The sequence below is a fragment of the Anas platyrhynchos genome, chromosome 7 (genome assembly GCF_047663525.1).
Source record: "Anas platyrhynchos isolate ZD024472 breed Pekin duck chromosome 7, IASCAAS_PekinDuck_T2T, whole genome shotgun sequence".
Lineage (NCBI taxonomy): Eukaryota > Metazoa > Chordata > Aves > Anseriformes > Anatidae > Anas > Anas platyrhynchos.
In genome coordinates this window covers 16,114,682-16,136,476 of record NC_092593.1, presented here as the reverse complement: position 1 = coordinate 16,136,476, position 21,795 = coordinate 16,114,682, and the positions used below count along the sequence as shown (strand labels likewise).

Here is a 21,795-nt window from a genome sequence, read left to right as displayed (position 1 = left end):
GAACTGATCATGAATCATACAGAATGAGAAATGGTTTTAATTCATTTAGGCTCAGTAATCAGTGATAGAGAAATGCACTGGGTGCCTAGAAAGCAGATTACAGTTTAAGGACCCAGCAACTGATGGCTTTTCCCATTTTTATTTTTTATTTAGACAAAGTATTTTTTTCTGAAACATAAGCATGGGGTGTCAAATGTTATACTAGAGATTTTTGGTGTTGTCATGTTAACACTCAAGTTGGTAACCCTTCAAGGCTTGCAATGTTCACCAACAGCTGCATGTCTACCCCCTAAAAGTCATGCCTCTACAGAAAGTTGGATTTTCTGCTCTTCAGAAGTGGAGACACCCAATAATCACAGCAATCTCGCAAAAGTCATCTATAAAGAAAAGTACTTAAGTTCTGTCCATTATCCTGAACTATGTCCAAAATAGCAGGCTGCCCACTGGTTTTAAGTTAATAGTAGGCTTTTCTTCCAATTTGTATCCAGCTAAAGACATCAGGCATTCTGAAATGTAAAAAATGGGGTTTCTATTGAACATATGCTCAGCAGAAAGATTATTTTAAAGCCCTTTTGCAATGTTCCTTGGTCTGGGGAAGGGGAAAGAGCCGACAAACAATGGGAAGGTAAGCATGCAGCTTGAGAGGGATTTCAAATTTCTAAATCTCTGAACACTAACCCTTTCAAGATAATTAAATTTAGAATTTAGCTGTCAAGAAAAGACTTCCTTTAATACCTGGGCACTCCCCCTGCAGTACTTCTCACTAAGGCAACATTGCCCTTATCATACTGAGAATTTGACATGAGAATATATCAGAAAGGCTTTTCATTAGATGACTTCTGTAGCAAACATCTTTATTCAGATTTGTTTCTCTATGGACTTCTTCAGACTCTCATGAAAACAACCTTAGTTTGACAGGTATGTGGTAAGACAAAGTAACTGCATATATCAGGCTTCACCCATCTTTCTTTTAAAAATCACTTTAAAAAGCACTGCCCACTATTTAAACCTTTTTGGCAGGAGAAAGAAAATAATTTGAATGCACCTCTGAGTTAATACTGTAAACTGCCTGGTCTATTCCTTAAAATGACAGAAAGTTTTGGAGTCTGCATACATCAACCAAACTTTTTTTTTTTTTTTTCCTCATTTTTTTCTGGGTGTGACAAACTGCAGGGCATGCTTCACTCTCCAGACTGTAACAGAAGCTTTCTGCCAGCAGCTCACAACACAAAATCATAGAATCATAGAATCATAGAATATCCTAAGTTGGAAGGGACCCTTAAGGATCATCAAGTCCAACTCTTGACACCGCACAGGTCTACCCAAGTTCAGACCATGTGACTAAGTGCACAGTCCAATCTCTTCTTAAATTCAGTCAGGCTCGGTGCAGTGACCACTTCCCTGGGGAGCCTGTTCCAGTGATTAGCCTCCACCAAGGGCCATGCTCTGCCCTGGCACATGCATAATGCTTCCTTTAAGCCCAGAAGGAGAATCTGGCCTTAAAACTGACACTGGTAACTAAAGTTTGTGCATAGGGTAATTCAACAGAGACTTTCATTGCCTTCCACTGCAGTGTGTTCCTGCTGAGTACCTAGTGTTTGATCTGAGTTGTGGGAAATCACCAGGGTGGTTCAGTGCAAAGAGGGTGCATGTGTGCTGCCTCGCATAAATCAAATAAATGTGACTCATAGTGGCCTGGGATGCTTATTTAATAATCACAGCTCTTATGTAAAGCACGAGCTGCCCCAGAGTCAGAGGCTACTGTTAAGCAAGAGCAACCACAAAACCCCCTTAAAACAGATGCTCCTGGACTGTGGAGGCTGTATTGCAGTGGATCTACTGTACTGTGGGCCATGGCTTAAAATATCTCTTTAAAATCATAAAACCGTCCAACAGAGATCTGACTTTCTCTTCCTCTGGTCCCCAAAAGTTGTGCACCATCACAAGCATGTGAACAGCTCAGCAGACAGACCAAGGCTAAAATGCACACACATAAAATTAAAAATATCCTTATTGCATGCCAGAATATACAGCAAATGACTCCACAGCTTTTAACACAATACAGACTTGGAGCTGTAACTATGAAGAACAGCTTGACCACAGTTTACTCTTCATCATCACACCAACTCCACACAGTAAATAATATAAGTCAAGCCTTCAGAGAGAATTAAATCATTTTAAAAACAAACAAATGATCTAAAAATATGCATTTGAACTCTGCTACTTTACCTCTAGGTTTTGGTTATTAAGGCACTGAAGGATTGAAATTCAGTGTTGGGTATACATGCAAAGAAAGTTGTCTTTCTTTGGGCTGCTGTGGGACTGACCCTTGGTGTCCCCATATATGTGAAACAGAAGCCTCCCCACACCCAGCAGCTCTTCTGTTATGAGTCTCTGCATGAGCTCCCTCCTGTTCCATGGTCCTTTGTAGCCCCTGCATCTCCCCTCTCCTTCTCATTGCCCTGATCCCTGTCACTCCCCACAGGTAGCATTGCCAGTCTCATTGCACCGAAATGGCAGGCACTTCTGCCAGGAGCAGTGATTTCAGTAAGCATGAGCAATCTCTGGAGGTGCTACATACCTCTGCTGAAGGCAGCCTTGCTTTCAAAGGCTCATAGGGGATAGCAAGTGGAAGTCCTTTCCCTGTCTGATTCCTCATAGGAAGCCAACAAAGATAAACTTAAACTTAGCGAAATTTGAGTTGAATCATTTTCATTAAGATTTCATGAATTGGGGGTAAAATCTACAAATACTTGAATTGTGGTAATACTGTAAAAGCCTGTTAATGTTTCATGATAATCTAGTTGCCCAGTGTAGTTAAACAGTGCTCTTAGGCAAAGGCTGAAAATACCACATTACCTTCAGTAGATCTTAAGTATGTACTTAAATATACTCTTCCATTGCAATCAAGATTAAGAACTACATCCAAATTCTATTCTGAGTTACGGAGCTTCAAATTCAGAGTCTATATCTGAAATTAATATACTGGTAAGACAGTCAACTGTACATTTGTTTCTCAGTGAATTAAAAAATAAATAAATAAATAAATACACAACGTGACTTATCCATGGCTGGGCATTATTGATATATGAGCACTTCACACACCTGAGCTTTGCTTCTCTTTGAGTGAGAAGCTGAAATTCCCAGAAAGCTAAGAAGCACTAAGAGAACATAAGAGATTTGTCTTCACTGATGACGAAGTCAGTAAAATTCCCTTTAATTATGCAGTTTCATATACTGGTTACCTCTCAGAGAACCTGCTTGAGGCACCTTATCATTAACATGAATTGTTATTGTTAGCCCTGAATTGTAAATTGCAATTAAATTAAAGTGGTGACAATATATAGATGAATATATAGAATAAATGTCTTTTAATAAAAGAGCCGTTATCTGAAGTTGGATAGAGGTCAGCTAACAAACCAGTACATTAGCAGCTAGAGAACTTTGTCTTTAGCGTTTTGACTAATTTGATGGTTGGTTTTTGTTTGCTTGTTTGTTCTAAAAGAAACAAAGGAATGTTGAATGCTACCACCAAAAATAAAACCCACAGTAAAACTCTCACCAATGTGAACCACACGTGTACCTCTGAGATGAAATGTGTGTCCCATTCCACAGTTGTGCTCAGAAGGCCACCTGATGCCAGGCATAAACCCCTCTGGGAAGCAGATCTAAATGTCATATTTTTCTTTCCAGGTTTGAGATTTTTTTCCCCTGAAGAACATTTCTTATCAGGGATAATGCTTTGCCATACATCCCTCATGTGGCTCTCACCTCAAAGATGAACTTGGAACTGCCGAAGTTCGTTTTCTGCTTCTGCCAGAAATTATCAGGTTTTATAATCAGGGCAACGTGAATCTCGGCAGGAAAGGCTTCTTGAAGGGTCTTTAGGAGAGGTTTGATCAAATCCCATTTTGATCCCCGCATATCGATGATAACAGTGAATCCTCGTTTACAGACATCTTCACTGTAGGAATAAAAGCATGTCAAGATAATTAATATTGTGTGCAGTCACACTGAGACTTAACTTTTGTTGATAGCATTCAGTGCTGGAGAGCAAAGCAAGAAATGATACACTGAAAATTAAAGGCTAAAGAGTAAAGCATAAAGGCTATATGAATTTTAAGAGTTTTGCAATAATCTAATTTACATGAAGTCAGGTATATATATTACAGTTTAATCTTTTATTTCCCAAATATGCACAGTCCAAATTTTCACTGAAAACATACACACTTACCATCAAAGCCAGAACAAAATGTATCTATATGGTAGCTGTAAATGTACACAACAGATTCTGCTTCCAACCTATGGAATTCAGTCCACAACCAAAGCCAATAAGCAGGTTCCTGTGTCTTAACATTGCTGACCATCTGTAAATTTGTGTGTCTTAATGTTTAAACGCCTCTTTAAGAACTTAAAAAAAAATTGCAATTTCCATAAAAGCACCTAGCAGTCGTTCCATGAAAGGAAGGTCTGTGTGATTTTGCATGTGCACTGTTAAAACTGCATCTCTTTTCTGTCCTGATTGATCTTCCAAATGTTGCAGGTCTTTTAAGGTCTGAAGTCATACCTTTCCTCCAGCCTTCTCTTTTCCCTTCTCAAATGTTAAAGATGGTTATCTGGCCTGCTCCTGAGTGATGCATGTGGACCAAGAGTACCACAGCATTAGCTTGCAAATGTGCCTTTCATTTTTACTCACAGGAGAGGAGAAAGGATGAAAGGACATGTTGATTCAACTCAAATATGGATAGCTTTCAGAATAGCTTTTCCAGTGTCATAGTACTGCTTTCTTAGGAAAATGGATATGGTTCAAAAGTGTCATCCTCCATCTGCAGTGTCCAAACCATGGATTAGAATTGGGAAGCGCCTGCTTCTCTGACTGCCGTGCACAGCATTGAACTTGGAGAGCTTTGGTGTCTCGTGTGGGTCTCAAGCACTTGCATAAAATGTGAATTCCCCACCCCCAGTAATATTATTGGCATGGTAATTACTAAAATTCATTGCCAAGGCACTAAAAATGGCAGAATGGCCTAATTGTCAATGTAATTTTTTTTTTTTAAGATGGAATAGAGGTCACAGCCAGAAGGAGAAGCTGCTAGAAGAAAGGGAGTGTAGAAAAAAGAAAGGAAGATATTAACTGAAAGAACAGTGGTGTAAGAAGAGATATGTGAAATAACATGAACATAATTTGTGCAACAGTGAGGTACAGAATAAGAAATCCTCTCTAATATATGAATATAGCACCCGTGGCCTTTCTGCAAACTGGCCATCATTATAAACAGCATCAATACTGTAGACATAAAGGCATATGTAAGATATTTCAAAATAGCAAGTGTTGATATTGTTAGAATGAATTAAAAATACGCTTGACACATATTATTAAGCATGGTTATGATGCAGAAACTGCAAGATTGTTTAGCCTCCACATGAACACTCTCAGTGCACACCCAGAGGATGATTTTCACTATATTCTACCTCTCTGCATCCTTAAAGCACTCTCTGCTGGTAAGATCCAAGTCCCACATGTCTCACTGAAAAAAACTCTGTAAAGCTCTATAAATCGAAGATGGGATATTTTTTCATAGGAAACACACTGGATTAACACACCTAACTTAAAAATGAAAGTCCTTGGTGACCTTACCAAGATCTAAAAAAGTTTGTGCACAGACAGACTGCTCCATGGCAAAGGGTACAATGCCACGTTAAAGGAGGTCCCTAACTTGAACAGTCTCCACTTAGTGCCAGGAAGAAGCAGTCAAAGCCAATGAGCTTGGTCCTCTGCCTTAATGTTATTGGCACACTCAGAGCATGCTGCTTACAACAGTCTGTATAAAGAAAAACTAGGCAGACCAGGCACTTCCTAGCACCATCAGGAATATAGATCTTTTTATTCTCCTTTTACCTAGTGCTGAAAGGTCAGACATCTGATCCTTCTATAACCAATGCCAAAAAAAGACTGTCAAAGAAGCTTTGTTGGTGTTGCTACTGCCTCTTGCCCTTTGGAACTAGAGCTGAGACAAAGAATCAAATCAGAAAGGGCTGAATAGGGGGTTTGTGTTGTTTTTTCTTGCAAAGCTTTATGGGGTCTTCCGTAACTTCTGCCAAGTTACCGATCCCTGTTATACTGAACTGATTTTTTGAAGGACTGATTTTTCTTAAGACTCTCAGCACAGAGAGTAGCCAGACAAAGAGGAGAGAGATAAGAAAAATATTTATTTAGATTGTAAGCTCTTCAGGGCAGAAACCATCTACTATGCTGTGTTTGTGTAAGGACCTTGCCTTGGTGGATATCTCCAGGTACCTACACAGTCTTCAGCTGTCTAGAATCAATTCAAAAAAAAAAAATTACTTTTCAGGAAACTATATATGCAAATCTAAATAATTTTATGAAATATGTCCGTAAAAACACAACTGAATGTGTATGCAAAAGTGCTTACATAAATGCAAAAAATGCTTATATAAATGTGGGGAAACACCATAGGCAATGCAGTTTAAAAAATAATTGAAAAGACCAAAATTTAAGTTGCAATATCCAAATACAGCCATTGATAAGGTCCTAAAAGAAGTGGCCTCATTTGTAGACGTAATGAAGTACACAAAAATTCTGGCGACTCAGAGCAATCTGTGAACATTTGTCATCCTTGACAGTCAGTCATTTTTCATCAGTTACCTCAATATGTAGAGGAAATGACCCTAGGTTCCTTTTGAATAGTCTAGCCATGCTTATTAAATTTATTGTTTAAAAGCAACAACTCAAACCCTCCCCAGTTTAGCAATTGATCGGAAAAAGCATCAGTAGCAATCAAGCTTCCTTCACACTGTCTGAGCAAGACATGCCTTATCCCTGACTCTCAGGAGGCTACAGCAATCTATTATGCACAAGTAATCATTTTAGGATAGCAATTAATGTTGATTGTAGTGCTTAATTTTTTCCGGTATTGATATTTGACCAGAAACTGGAGAAAACACTCAGATCAAGGTATTTGGACAATCCATCAGCCTTTTGACTGTGCTCATCTGGACTAGATTTGCAATGGTGAGCACAAAATATTTGGTAGTTGATATGTCATTTCAGTTGCTATACGGTTTTTAGCAAAGATAGAGACCAGCTTAGAAATTTAATAAAAACATCCTAGAATATTTGTGAAAACAATACTTAGGATATGTTTGTTTGTTTGTTTTAAAGAATAAAATAGAAACTCAAAAGCAGATATGCTAATTTTGTCAAAATAACTCCCTTATTTTGGTTTCTAGGTTACTTTCACAAGGTTATTTTCTCAGATTTCCTCTTTAATTCAGGCACATTCTAAATTATATTTTCTTTGGCAAGAGGTTGCTTGCTGGGTACGAAGCAAGTTTAAGCACTTCATGCTTTCTGATTAATTTTTGAAATACCTATCATTGATTATATATATTTTTCATCTTACAATTTGGCCAAAGCTTCTGGCATTTAGAAGCTTCAGCACTTGATTAGCTGAAATAATGTAATATCTCCATGCCCATTTTGCAGTCACGAGTTAATGACAAAGCAGCACATTTAGCACGCCTGTTGGACCACTAAAAGCACAGATCTGACATATATGGCATCTCATTCAACATATGATTTGTTAACAGTGAGAGAAAGATCTCCTTCAAGGAAGGTCAATGTAACCTTGTCAGGAGACGCTCTCGGCATAACAAGTAGCTCTACAGGCATCAATTTGTGAGCACAAAATCTGCAGGAACTTAATTATTTTTGCGATCGCCATTCCTTTGACAAATGTGGTTGTAATCAGCCAATTGAACAACAAGCTGAGGGTGGAAAAGGGAGAGGAAGAGGAGAAAAATGAGTATGTGAAAGCCTCCAAGCACAGACCATTATCCCAAAGGCCTCATTTCATACTGAGACCAAACTAACTCTCCTGCCTAGTTTCCATATCAAAATGTGCCAAGGATCACTTGAGTAATTTAAGTGTTAACATTTCTTATTTACTGTAACTCTATTCATCTTGTCTGTGGTTTGTTAATGCAGCTTGAAAATGAAGCTAGATCGGGAGGTTTATAATCAGTGTCACTTACTGGCTTTAATAGTTTGGTTCTTCATTACCAGATTGAGCCTGAAGATCATCTTGTCAACAGAAACAGCTATCTGTAGTGATAATATGCTTTCCAATGCATTTATCTGAGTGATAATACGCTTTCCAATACATTTGGAGGACAAGATAAAATCCTTTCTAATAAACCTGTTTATCAAGAACTCTCAAACCAGCATTATTTATTAAAATACTTGTCATTTAAAACTTCTCAGCAAATTGTACCTTGCTCATTATTTCAATTACCAGGTGTGATTCTGAACTCACACCGTCAAGAGTTGCCACCCACGTCCCCCAGTGCACATGGCTGCTTGGCTTTGGGGCAGTCTGTCTTCTCAGAGATCTCAGGACACCTCTGCCTGCTGATCCTCACATCTCCCTTACGTGCTGGTGTACCAGTGACCAGTGGGGGAAGGTAAATGATGCACATCCCGAGAATGCCATTACTCTGGAAAAACAATTCATGGAATTCTCCCAGCAGAGAATTTCAGCTACCTAAAAGACCATAGACAGACAGGATTCAGCCTAAATTTTCCCTCTTTTTTTTTTTTTTGCTTCATTTCACTTTTTTTTTTTTTTTTTTTTTGTAATTAGAGGAGAAACAGTCATCCAACCTCCATTTCCAATTAATCCTTTGTTCCTTACTGTGACCTAATTTTGTTTCTTCTCTTGCAGCACTGAAAAGGAAATATTCATTCTCACTTTCCTTTTTTAGAAAGAGAAAGAAAGAAACCCAAGTCAGTTTCACACTGGCTGGAGCTGGACATAAAGCAGCAATGTAGAGAAATTTCAATGACATCTTGTAAAAAGACTTGGAGCCAGTGAGGTCTGGTCAGAGACAAACCTCCTGTCTCTGCTTTCCAGCCACTGCTCTTAGGGGACAGAGGTGTGATTGCAAATGGCATAAGAATGCAGATGTGTGGGCTGCACAATGTCCACATTCAACCCCCGGTTTTGGCCACATGTCAACAGGAGGGAACAGAAAGGCAGGAAAAAAAAAAATTGGCAGAAGCTAACTGGTGCCAGAATGGGTGCTCCTGCAATTCTCAAGCAAGTAACTCATTTTGGTATTCAAATTTTCCTTCTAAGAGAATAGCTCTGGAGTCAAAGTGATTCTGCTATAAAATTATATAAGCTGGGAAAGACTTAGACACCAGCTTGATCTAAGAAAACCTTTTCCTAACATGTAAGCATGACAGTGTGAGATCCTGAGTGTCACTATGAGAGGTGCTGGTCACAGTTAGTATCTCAGGAGAATCTGCCAGGATCCAGCAGCGTTGTACTGTGTTGTCTTCTACCCAGGTAAAAATCCTGATCTACACCATTATAACACAGATTAGATCTCTGCAGGCATTCATCCTCTTATTTAATTGAGCAAATAAACACTATTTGAGAAGCTTTCCGTCTTTATTTAAATAGCAAATATATAAAACACAGCTGTGTCCAAGAATACATGATTGCAGCTGTTAAAGCCAAAGCCGGAGGATGAATATTATAGTTTTTTACATTCCTATTAAGTTTCTGCTGGTAAATGATGCCTTCACACAAACTCATTTACCCTCTTCCCCTTTTGTTGCTTCATGTCTACTATATTTGGATCAATATCTGGCAGGTCTTCCTTGAAACAGCTGCTGAGATAAATATGAAATTAATCAAGGCTTTGTTTTTGTTGAAGCTGGGCTACATTTAAAGATTTGTTACTACAACAAAGAAATATTTGAACAGTAAGTACCATTCAACTCTCTCTTGAGCATTTAAACTCTTGTATTTGGGATGATTTAGCAGAAACAAAACAAAAATGATTTACTAAATGAAAATGATATGTTATTGACATTTGCTGGAAAAAATAAATATTAGAGTTGTGTTGAAATGTAAACACACCATTCTTGAAAAAGTTTGGCTGAACACATGCTATTTGAGAATATGTTCGGAGATTCAAATTTACTGGATTCTAGGTGAGACGTAAATAAGTGATTGTGTTTAGCACAGCCAAACTAGTGAGATTTATTTAAAAAACAACAACAACAAAACACGTTATGCCTGTATTTTAAGTACTTAGTTCATGCAAGGAGACCATGAAGTCCATTTCATGTGCAGTCACTATAATATTTAGTCTACAGTCAACACTGCCAGATTTTAATATAAGGAAAAGGATACTTCATCTGGGCAATGACTGCTCAGGGATCTTAGACCTAAGATCCTGATTTATCAGTTCAAGACATCAGCAACTTAAAAAGTGAGTGAATGGAGAGTGGCAAACAGCTCCAGGAATTCTAGTCATTGTAGTAAAACACTGTTACCCCAGAGTGGAAAATCTCCAGATTGCAAATACACACATTCCATTGAAACACATTGTGGGAGGCAGAGTTACCCACAGTGGAAAGACCTTTTATAGCATAAATATAAGCCTGCAAACATGTTTAGCTCATGCTTTACTTTTTTTTTTTTTTTTTTAAAAAAAAAAGGAATGATTAATGTAGGTTTAGGCAATAATAACACACTTGATCCAGGGCTCAATTGGGCTCACAGGTGAGAATAAGAAAAAAAAATCTTCAAAGATGCTAAAATTACTGTTTCTAAGTAGTATTGACATTTCTTGCAGTACACACTCATCAGTTATCACATACTGCTTCTGGCAGCACAGGAGAGCAATGTACATCCACATACGGAAGAGCTGCAATTGAAAAAAGATCTAGGGAACTAAGGAGAACTAGGGAGAACTGAAAAAATACACTTTGGTCCAAAATAAGATGTTTCATGAAGGGTGCATGTTCTCATGAAAGTGTATACTGAAATAAAAAATGAAAAAAGTGTTTTATAACAGCAAAATATTTTGTCTGAGCCTCTTCAGGTGAAATATCTTTATTTTTCATTTTGTTCTGTGGCTTTAAAACAGACATCAAATAAAGAGAAAAAATAGCACCAACTTTGAATTTTATCAAAACAAACCATGTTGATCAACAAAATATTTTAGAGGTATTTTTTGGTAAGGAGTTTCTGAAGTTTTTGGATTTTTTCTCTTTTAAAATCTGCACTTCAAAAGAGCAGATTCTCCCACTAATAAGTAACCTAGCTTCTGCCCATTTGCAGTGCATAGTTCAGCATGGAAGTTGCCTAGCAGAATTGATGAGCTACTTGTTTGAGAGTTACTGGATTTTGGCTTGAATCCACACGTTCATTTTGTTTAAGGGTACATGTTGAATTCAGGTGCATCCCTTAGGAGGAGGGGTGGAGTGCTATAGCCCAGAAACAGTCTGCAGGCCCCGCAATGACTCTGTTTTGCTAGGACACTTAGTGAGAATTTGAGTTCTTTGGGGAAATAAATAGTTTAAAAGTTGATGTCTCCATTTTCCCCAGGTTGGACAATGGGGAGTTTCCATGACTAATAAATCTAGTGGTACATTTTTTTGAGCTCCACCCATATAGAAACAAAACAAGTCTTTGTAGTCACAATGATTTATCCCCAAATAGTTCACTTATCAGATAGATACTTCCTGCTGTGCCAGACTGGGTGAAGATTGGGTGCCTGGGGTATTATGTGCAGAAGGGTTTGCTCTGAAGCTGCAGAATCAACCTATGTGTTAAAGACACACTTGTAAAATCATATCTTGTGTATTTCTTTACACAGCAGACTTCACTCATTCTTTCAAATAACTACCATGATGACATTTAGAGGAGAAAAAGTCCATTTTACTGAGTCCTCAAGAGACAGTGGATACTGATGTGTTATTTACAATCCACTTTCAAACCATCTAGCTCTGATTTTTTCTGAATCTGTCTCGTAGTAAGGCCAGGCTCTCTCACTCCTCTTAGCAAGGGGGGCTAAGGCTTGACATTGAAGCTACTTGACATAAGGTGTCACTTATTATTCGCATGGTGACATAAGTGTGTGGTAGACCAAAATGATGCAAACTGAACACAAATGAGTCGATAGTTCAGTATTTCAAAAGGAGTGGAGGAACGAGAAGGCTGGATCCAAAAAGCTTCTGGAAAGGACAGAAGAACCAAACAACTGAATAACAGAGCCAAAAATTGGCATTATGGCTCTGATAGCTTTGCAAAACTCAGCTGAATCTCTGAGCTAACATTCTGCCTGTCTTGCCAAGCGCACATGACGTATTTCTTTCATTTCTGCAGCCTCACATACTCTCACCTGTAGGATGTTGAGCTCCTCAGATGCCTATATTTTTTCCCCCCAATTTTACAGTCCATCATGATAGAGCACTTTCTCACCCTGATGGGAACTTGCAGATTGGCATCACAGCAACACAGTTTTAAGGCTACTCCATGCAGTCCTCCAAGAAAATGCACCTTATTATCCCAAGTTTCCTCCACAACCGCTAACCATTTCTGTTCTCCACCAGTACCTCTTCCCATCAGTCACCACTAATTGGAAAAACCTGGAATAACTGTTTCATCAACTAAAGCAGGTTCAGATAAATGCTCTGACAAGTAATTGCTTGATTTCAGCTGCCTGCTCCTTTTCCACTATTAGCTGTGTCACTTCTCTATCAAAAGCACAATAAAACGTCACAAGCAAATCCATCTACAAATGCCACATGTGAATGTGCAGCATCCTATTCATATAATGAAATGCATACCCCATATAGTGCCTTCCCTGCTGCCAGACCTGAGAATTGTATTGACAAATTAATGTATGTCAGGGTGGGAATGACAGGAGTCTGGTAGTCAAAAAACTCATAAAATTTATTGCAGATATCAGCCAGGCCATGGTAATAAAAATCATAGAGTAGATTCATGGAGCACTGCACCTGCTGACATTTGTCCTAATACTGAGTGGCTCATTTGATCTGAAAGAGACACATCAAAGATATGCTACCAGCCACATCTCCTCCACTAGACTAATGAGTTTCCTACCTGTGAGTTAAACTAATGTAACATAATGCCTTGTGTAGGAATGAGCATAAATGGGGAAGGTTTCTGTAGAAAGAAATACTACCACCATCACAAATTCTGGGCAAACAATTGGCAAGAAACAACAGAAAACATTTCACAACGGCACCACAAACCTGTAGCTAATGCTCACACTGGACAAGCCACCCATTACAAGAAAAGCCTACCTAGTACAGCTCCCTGACACTAAGAAAACACAAATAACTGCAAGCAGCTTCCTTTCAATTATCACTTCACAATTGATTCATTTTTAAGCCTTGCTGAAGCACCACAGTCCAGGATAGGTGACTGGGAGTCAGAGGATCCTAGCTTTGGGTTAATTGGCCCCTGCTTGTGTTGGTGCTATAGCTCAACTCTACCCCATTTTATTTTTTTTTTCCTGTAAAATGGGTGTAACGGTATTTTTCTTTATTGAGGCATATGAATTATCCAATGAATGCATTATATTTACCACATTTTCAGGCACAGGTGTGATAAATAATTGTGGGAGAATTACAAATTGCAGATAGTCATGTCTGCTTCATGGTTAATTCACAGAAGCTTAAGATAGAGCATTAATAATCTAAGCATGTGCTTATTTATCCATGCTGGGCAATATTCTCTGTTACACGTGTGCTGATTTTATATAGGGAGCATTTATTGCTCTATACATATGCTTATCTAATTGCACTGAATACACATGCTTTATTAAACTCATAAATGAGCACGCTTATGGGTCTATGTGAAATTAGAGCCCTTCATATTTTATTTATAAAGTGGGACAATAGAACTACATTGGCATAGAACATCCATTTAATTCAGAGGATTTAGGGTCGTCCCACAGATTTTGCTATTTTTGACAGAATCAAAGCTTTTGGATTTTTTTAATTAGATTTCCAGCCCATCTGCTTGCAAAGATAGCCTTGACAATATAAACTAATGCACATTTGTCTTGCTGAGTCTGCAGCCAGTGGAAAGAAACAATGAGCCTAGAAGAATGGTGAACTTGTACTCTCCATCTTATTGGGGTGTTAAGTAAAAAGCCAGTTCTGACTGCCTTATATCAGGATTCTTAACTATTTCCCTATTTTCTTTCTCTTAATTTTGCCACCTAACCTAAAAAATAAAAAAAATAAAAAAAATAAAAAGCTAGTCAAAGCCCTGATTTATTCACATAACCTTTTACCCATTTTGATGTCTGTGCTGGAAAATCAGGCTGTCTGTTAGGACCATGCAAGTGTCTGGCCAATTATAGAATATTACAATTATAATCAAGTATTTTGCATCTTTTTTAACATGTGGAGTAACAGCATTGATCACAACATAATCAGACAACTCTTATTAGAAGCCTAAGTGGAAAAGATTGCAAACCCACAATTATTTTGGATTTGTTATAGAACCCACAGGAGCACTAGCTTAATATATGGTTTAAAAAGCTTTATGATATAAAACTAAGGAAAACAGATTAAAAGATGTCTGTTGCTATGGCATGCTTTAAAAACAGCATACAAAACAAAGCTCAAATAGACTCAGACTTTTTCCTACCACTTGAAAATAGTAAGAATACTGCATTGGTGACTTTAAAAAGTGACACTCTACCAATTCAGAGCACTTCAATATAATTTTTAAAATCACCCACAAAACTAATGACTTTAAAAAGAATGGACTATTCCTGCATTTTCTGTAATATTAAAATTGTGATTCTTAATAACTGTTACACAACACTTCTTGATGTCATCTCTCTTAAAATCACTGACAATGTGTGCTTACGTCGGTCGAACAAGCTTACACAGGCTATAGATATCAGAAAACAAGGAGCTAAGATTGACTCTGAGTTTAAGACAGTGAGTGCTGTCTGAATTACCATGTTGTGGGGACACTGTATGGATGCAACCATATCCTGATACTGTGTTTTTAAAGGACAGCAATGTTCAATGACCATGCTTCTTTAATCCTATGGACTGTCTGATAAAAATATCTTCCATCTGGTTCCTGCTTGTATCCTTGTTCCTCACAATATAAAGAGCTTGATTAAGCAATTAAGACGATGCGTAAAGCACATGTTTACACTTGCTGGATACAGATGGACTTACGCACACACTTGACTGCTTTGCTGGAGGAGCATCACAATCCTTAAATAAGAACTAGGAAAGGACATGTGAAGTAGAAGCCTGTAGGCCAGGCAGACCTTTTCCTGCTTCGGTTGACCTCTTGAATCGATTTCCAAGTTTATTTTACTGAATTAATGTGTTAGCCTAACAAAGTATTGATATCCACCAGTTATTTGTGATTAACAGTAAATATGGCGAATGCACGTTTCCACCTTGATGACTTCCCTCCTATGTCCCTGATAATTTACATCACACAAATGCCTTTGTTTTGTAATTAGATGTTCTTTGAAGTAAGAGAGTTATAGAAGTCTTATGCATGGTGAATGGCTGCATAGACAGATCTGCTACAGTCTATTGTTTTGAGATACATTTCTTGACTGAGTCTGTTTGCAGAACAGATGTGCATTTGTTACATTCAGACTCTGTTGAAGTCATCTGTAGCCCGAAGAACCAACAGATGAAATCCTACCATTTTCACAGAAGGCATCTATCAAAGGTTGGAAGAATTAATGGCTTGATAAATAAATCCAGATCCACTATTAAAATGACCTGATATATTTTTATAACTACAAGATCCACCAAAAATGTCCTATTGCTTCATCTGGTGATAATGAACCTTAGCTCTTTATTCTACCCCATCTAACTAACATAGTTTATCAATGGCTGTGATAGAACATGGCCAACATTTGAATCTATCTGATGCGAAACAGAAGGTGCTCCATACATTACTTTTAGCATTGGAAGAACGAACAGCACTGTCATAAACTGTTGTATCATCTTTCATTCTGAGGGATCTTGAAGAGCATTACTATGAGTTTTTGAGTATGAGTTATTTCTATAATTAGGTGTTAAAAAAACAGGATCTAATATTATGCTTTAGAACATTTCACTCAACAACAAAAGCAGAGGAAACTGCATTTTTATATTGGATTTAGACAAAGAACAAAATACACCCCAGAAGATCTTTGACAATTTTCTTTGAAAAGGAACTTAATTCTTGGCCAAGAACAAGAGAAACAGGAGAAGAAAAGCAAGGAGTATTGTGCCAAAAAAATGTTCACAGGTGCAGGAATTAGACATTTAACAGAATCCCTAATTACACATCTGATATTTGGCATCTTTTCAAAGCAGCGTGAACACAGTTAAAGTTCTTTTGTACATGTGTGTCCTCCTAAAAAAAGACAAAAAATGCGTTTTCCTTTGTAAATACAATTATAAGTCAATTGCCTGTAAGTGGGAAAAGCAAGCACAGTATTAGCAAGATGGACTTCAGCTTCTGGAAACACTGACTTGTCACTAATTTTAAAAGTTCAAAAATGAAAATCAAGGCAACTTTGTACTGGTAGTGTATCTGATGCATTTATATGATTTATACAACTCCATTTTCTGTACCTTACTTAAGTATCTCTGCTTAAATTTTGCTGGTGCCAGTGGGAATGTAGAAAATATTTAACACGAGAACAATTAGCATCATCTTCACTAACAAAATATTTCTAAACCTGGTGTCAAAATTTGAGCAAGTAGATCCACAAGTAGCCTGTTTCTCAAAGGTGTTGAGTTGATCTTACCTAATGAAAATGTGTGCCTTATTTTTATAACTGGTAGTACCCAACAAGTCTTTAGAAAAGTGCTACCAATGCTAATATACCACAGATGCAATTTAACAGTCCATAAAACCACACAGATTAAGTTTCCTACAGTATTTATTCCTAAATGAAAATCCCAGGAAAAGTTTTTATCTGATCCTATCTGATCCTATTTTCTTGTCACCTACCATATTACAGCATCTGACACTGCAAAATTGCTGGGGAGGCTGTTCTGGAACTTAAGGGGAAACTGAGTTTTCCAGTAAGCCTGGTAAATGTGACATGATGTAGTGGATGGGCTCTGCTGTGAGAAGACGGCAACCCTACAGAAACAGCACATACTGCCTGTGTATTTTATTCCTAGTTTGAAAGTTCATTAACAAAGCAGAGCTTCCGGACGCTCTTCCTATGGGTAAGATTGTCTGCTACTTTCCTATGTAGCTGCTTTTTAATTAGATGTTAGAACTGCAGCTCCTTCCCACAAATCTCCAATGGGAAGCAAAATTTAAACTAATCTGTTATCCTAGAGATGTTTGCTTCTCCAGATGCAGTTTCTGAACTGAATTACAAATGTTGTAAAAATGGGAGAACAGAGAAGTAAGAGGACATAACCACAAAACTGGATGTGATTAATCACAGTTGGAAGAGGTCAATTCTATCTTGACAATGGAGTTAAAAAGAGGTTTTCAAGAAAAAGTACATATTGCCTATTTGATCACTACTTAGACTGACAGATTATTAGCAGGCAGCATTTCCAGCCGTTCTTCCTATGCTTAAGATCTGTTAGTTTATCAGGTACTTGTTTTTCATTTAGATTTTGTTTTGGAATTAGTTCTTTCTTGTTCTCTGTACTTGCTGAATGGCAAAATGGTACATTTATAATGAAGACCTCTTACCATGTGTGTTTTCTAAGGTCAGGAGATGACACAGCATATGGACAATTTCTTACACAGTGCTCCCAAGGCAGTAATGGGAATTGCAACTTTAAAGAGCCTGCTTCCCAGAAATAAGAGGTCTATTCAGTGTGCACTATTAAATGAACCTGTATTTTTGCCTCATGCAGCATAACTTTGATAAAATGCTTAGGATTTTCTATCCTCAAAATATAAAAATATCAGCTAATTTAATTTCCTGAAAGTTTGTGAGGTACCTACTGCATAGACTACTAAATTCAAGTTTTGCAGTTAAGCTAAGGGTGAAGATAACTCAACGTTGAAAAACAGAACTAAAATTCAGGAAACTGCATATTTTCCCCGGTGTTCCAGGATGGCACATACATTAGTACAAATATGACCTAAATGGGAGACCTAAATTACACCTGAGATTCCCATTTGGTTTCCATCTACAAAGAGCACAAATAACATAAGCAGAACTACTAATAAACACCATTACTAGGTGGTGGTCTAAGCAGAGCTGCTAAAGTGGATACAATTTTGGTCTCAAGTTAGGACTGACACAGTAGAAAAACAATGGAAGGGAAAATTGACATTGCTACATTAGCAGAGGACTTTGGTCTCTAAGGCTGTCACATGCCAAATCACAGAAGATTGAGATAGAAGAGACCTATTTAATCATCCTAGGTAGGGATGTAGTTGGTACTTTGCCAAGAAAGAATACTAATCGATACCATAAGCCTACTTTTCTTGAAACTAATCTTTCACTGGCATTAAATTCACATGCAAATAAAGAAAAAATGGTAGGGAATCAATTTAGATTTATACCTCATGTTAATATAGTTTAATGAACATTTGAAAATATGGAATACAAAAGTCTCCATCTACTACTACTGATGGTAAGATACTAGATACCTTTTCCACATGACGTACAAAGTGTAAGTGCACAGTAGATGAAACACAGTGAGCCCACTTGGAGTTCTCTAAGGAAAAAATCTTTTGTTCCTAGTGGAAAGTGATGTTTCCTGCTGAGCTGCTTAATCATGAAATAGTTTGGACTGGAAGAGACCTTTAAAGGTCACCTCATTCCAACCCCCTGCTGTGGGCAGGGATGTCTTCCACTAGATTTGGTTCCTCCATCCAACCTGACCTTGAACACTTAATTAATATCATGCAACAGCACTTCAGAATATAGCGTTCACTGTTGAGCTGAGACAAAGTATTTCAAAACTGTTTCGCTCATCATCCCTCAGGACCACAAAAGCCATTACCTTGTTTAGCAGAATGGTAACCTGGGCAGATAATTTGAAATCACCAACTGGAGTTCCAAAGTATGACAGCCCTATGTGTTATCCCAGATTGAGGTTGTTGATGGATCTTGCCTATGAATTGTTCATCCAAACACAGACATGCATTACAATGTCACTGTAGGGATTGCTGCTGATTGGTTGAATTTAATGCATTGAAATCAGTGGCATTGCTCCAGGATTAGTTTAGTCCAATGTGTATTTCTGAAATGCCATAAAGTTTCTACGAAGGATCCCACCCGTCTTCATACTAATGCTATGCTGACATTTTTTTTTTATTTTTACCCCTCAAATGGGCATGTTTAATAACTGCTTGGGTCTTCAACCCTGACTTAGGGTGGGGGGCAGGGGAGTGCAGAAAGGTTGAATTTTAGCAGCCAAGTATTTTAATGAGTAGATCTTTCAAACTGAGCTTCAAAGTAATATTTATCCGATCCTCAATGACAACATCAATAGCAGAAGCATCTGGCCAGCCAGATGCTCAAATAAATGAATTAAAAATCAAGCTTAACTCAACATTTTATTAAAAGACTAAGTGGTAGTATCACTGCATAGATATTCGAGATTGTCAGTTCTCCTCCTATTCCCACGGGAAACAGGGTGATAGATGAGAGCTGCATCACATCAACATCACATACACACTTGAGTAGTGCACAGAAAATATGTATAAAAACAGCCTAAATCTGGCTCATGATGAACTGCTGCTGCTGTTGCAGAGAGATGCACTTATTCTACAAAGCCAATGCTTCGCTTCGATCTCTATTCAATGACTTTAACCAGAAGGATCATTCAGCAAAGACATCTCTTTTAAATATTACACAGAGCCTATAGAAGGATCCTATTTTCTCTTGCTTGCATTGCAGCAGGGGTAGGTGGGTACAGGGAAGAGCAAGGAAATGGAAGAGGCTTCTCTGAATGCAGCTGCAGAACAAAGGAAAGCTGTTCTGGAGGTTTGACTTTTTGGCAGAAAGTACTACAAAGGAACCTGCTAAAATATTACATCACTGGAAAATTCTCCAGAGACTACGGATTTTCTTTAAAGTTAAACATAAAATAAAGCTCTGTGTACACAGGCAGGGAAACCAGTACTCCCTTCTTCATAATAGAAAAGTGCACCATGGCAAATATTGCAGACCAGAAAATATCTGCTGAGCCAAAAGCAGGTTTGAATTACACTTTTCCACCTTCTTGGGGTGCAGGGGGCAGCACTTTTTAGAATTATTTTTCTTATTTATAGTTTTATTCTGAGTTAAGGTATTTCCCTTTCTCTCTCTCTCCGCCCCTCCCCCCCCCCCCCCCTTTTTTTTAAAAAAAAAAATCAAAGTAGCCTGGCAGCCTCACACCACATAGTTACAATTACATTTTGCTGCACACAGCATTACAGGATCTAAAGGGAACTCCAGAGCAGTGCCAGGATCCACAAGGAAAACATTAAAGAAGCACCTTGTGGAAAACGAGAGGAAACCATTGATGAGATTTACAACTGCCTACCAAACTCTTGGATACCAATTCCCTTTGGAAACAGCAGGGAACTGAGCATCCCAACCTCTGAGACGAAGTCCCAACCCGTACTTTCCATGCTGTAAGAGCATCAGCCTGCTCAATACCACATGTTACCATGAATTGGTCGTTGTTCTATTTTAGTATGATCCAATTTTCTAAGACCATAAACTAGCATGCACTTTCAGGAGCACTAGAACTGCCGAATCCTCAGTGGTGGTTTGTGCACAGAATCTCTAATGTCTAATAATGCATTTGCCTCTTCTGGAGCTCTTGTGCTCCAAGATATCCCCTCTGCCTTCAGTTTCTAGGAAGGGGTGAGGTACCAATTAGTGCCCACCTTTCCCTCTCTGTGGACACTAATTAGGTCTCCTCTCCTTGACAGAGCTGTCTAATTTCATTAGACTTGTAGGAGTTTAGTATTCTTGAGACTCTTCTCTGACAGATTTGGTTTAAACACTGACTGACAGACAGCATGTTTGCATAAGCTTTGTATCGTTTGGAGACAAGGCTAAAAATACATTCCTGAAAGTGCATCTCCAGTCCTCCTCAAGTTGTGCATTGGGGAATCCAGGCTTTGAAGCAGCATCCCAAACACCTCTGTCCATCCCATGAGGCCAAGGACCAAGCAGTCTTTACTGATCTGACTCTGCTTCTCCATCTCCCATTATTTGCTCCATACTGGGATGCAGTAAAGGTCTCATTCCTTCCCCATGGGACTTTACAAGAGCTTTCCATTTATATTAAAACACCTTTGACAATATTCCTGTTACAAAGCAAACTACAAAGCACTGCAGCAGTTTTCCTGCTCCTAGAGACATCCATGAAGAGGGTGGCATAAAACGCTTCCAAACTATAATAGTTTCTGAGAGCGAAAAGGAAGTAGCACGTACTGAAGTTACTGATGAGGAACACAAGCACCCATGCAGGAATGAGACAAAACCATTTTAGTCTCTGTAAAAGCTGTAGGAAAGAGATCACCAACAAGAAAAGTTAGGATTGGCTGAACTGCTGCATATTCTGCTGATGGCTGCTGACAGCTTCACCAGGGAACCGCAGGGAAGCAAACCAGTACCGGCTCTGCTGCCAGCATGTAGCTCCCACAAAAGGTCTCTGTCTGCTAATTTTAGCTCCTCTGAATTACTGCTCACATTAGTGCAAAGCTGCCCTCTTCTTGGAAGTCTCCAGGTCGCTGCTGCCCGCACCTCTCTGAGTACTGTGGAACCACAGGTCTGGTGGCTAAAAAGCCCATGAGGAGCAGGCACCAGCCTTAAATCAGCACTAGCATGGAAAAGGCCAGAGAGAGCATCACAGTGAAGCGTGCTGCAGAGACTTACAAACCACTTCTCTGCCACTGAAGAAGATGGAGAAAATGATGCTTTACATAGAATTAACATCAGGTTATAGTGCCCACTGGCTTCCTCAGCAGTGAGTGG

General features: G+C 38.5%; 1 protein-coding gene across 17 annotated transcripts in view; it reads right to left on the bottom strand.

Annotated features, from left to right (window-relative positions):
• The window catches only part of KALRN (kalirin RhoGEF kinase), a 496,146-nt gene that overhangs the window by 294,080 nt on the left and 180,271 nt on the right, over positions 1-21,795 (bottom strand). For all 17 annotated transcript variants that reach the window (XM_072040793.1, XM_072040795.1, XM_072040794.1 and 14 more), the window contains one exon: positions 3,772-3,964. In XM_072040793.1, the coding sequence (XP_071896894.1) occupies positions 3,772-3,964 (193 nt within the window). The remainder of the gene's footprint in view (positions 1-3,771; positions 3,965-21,795) is intronic.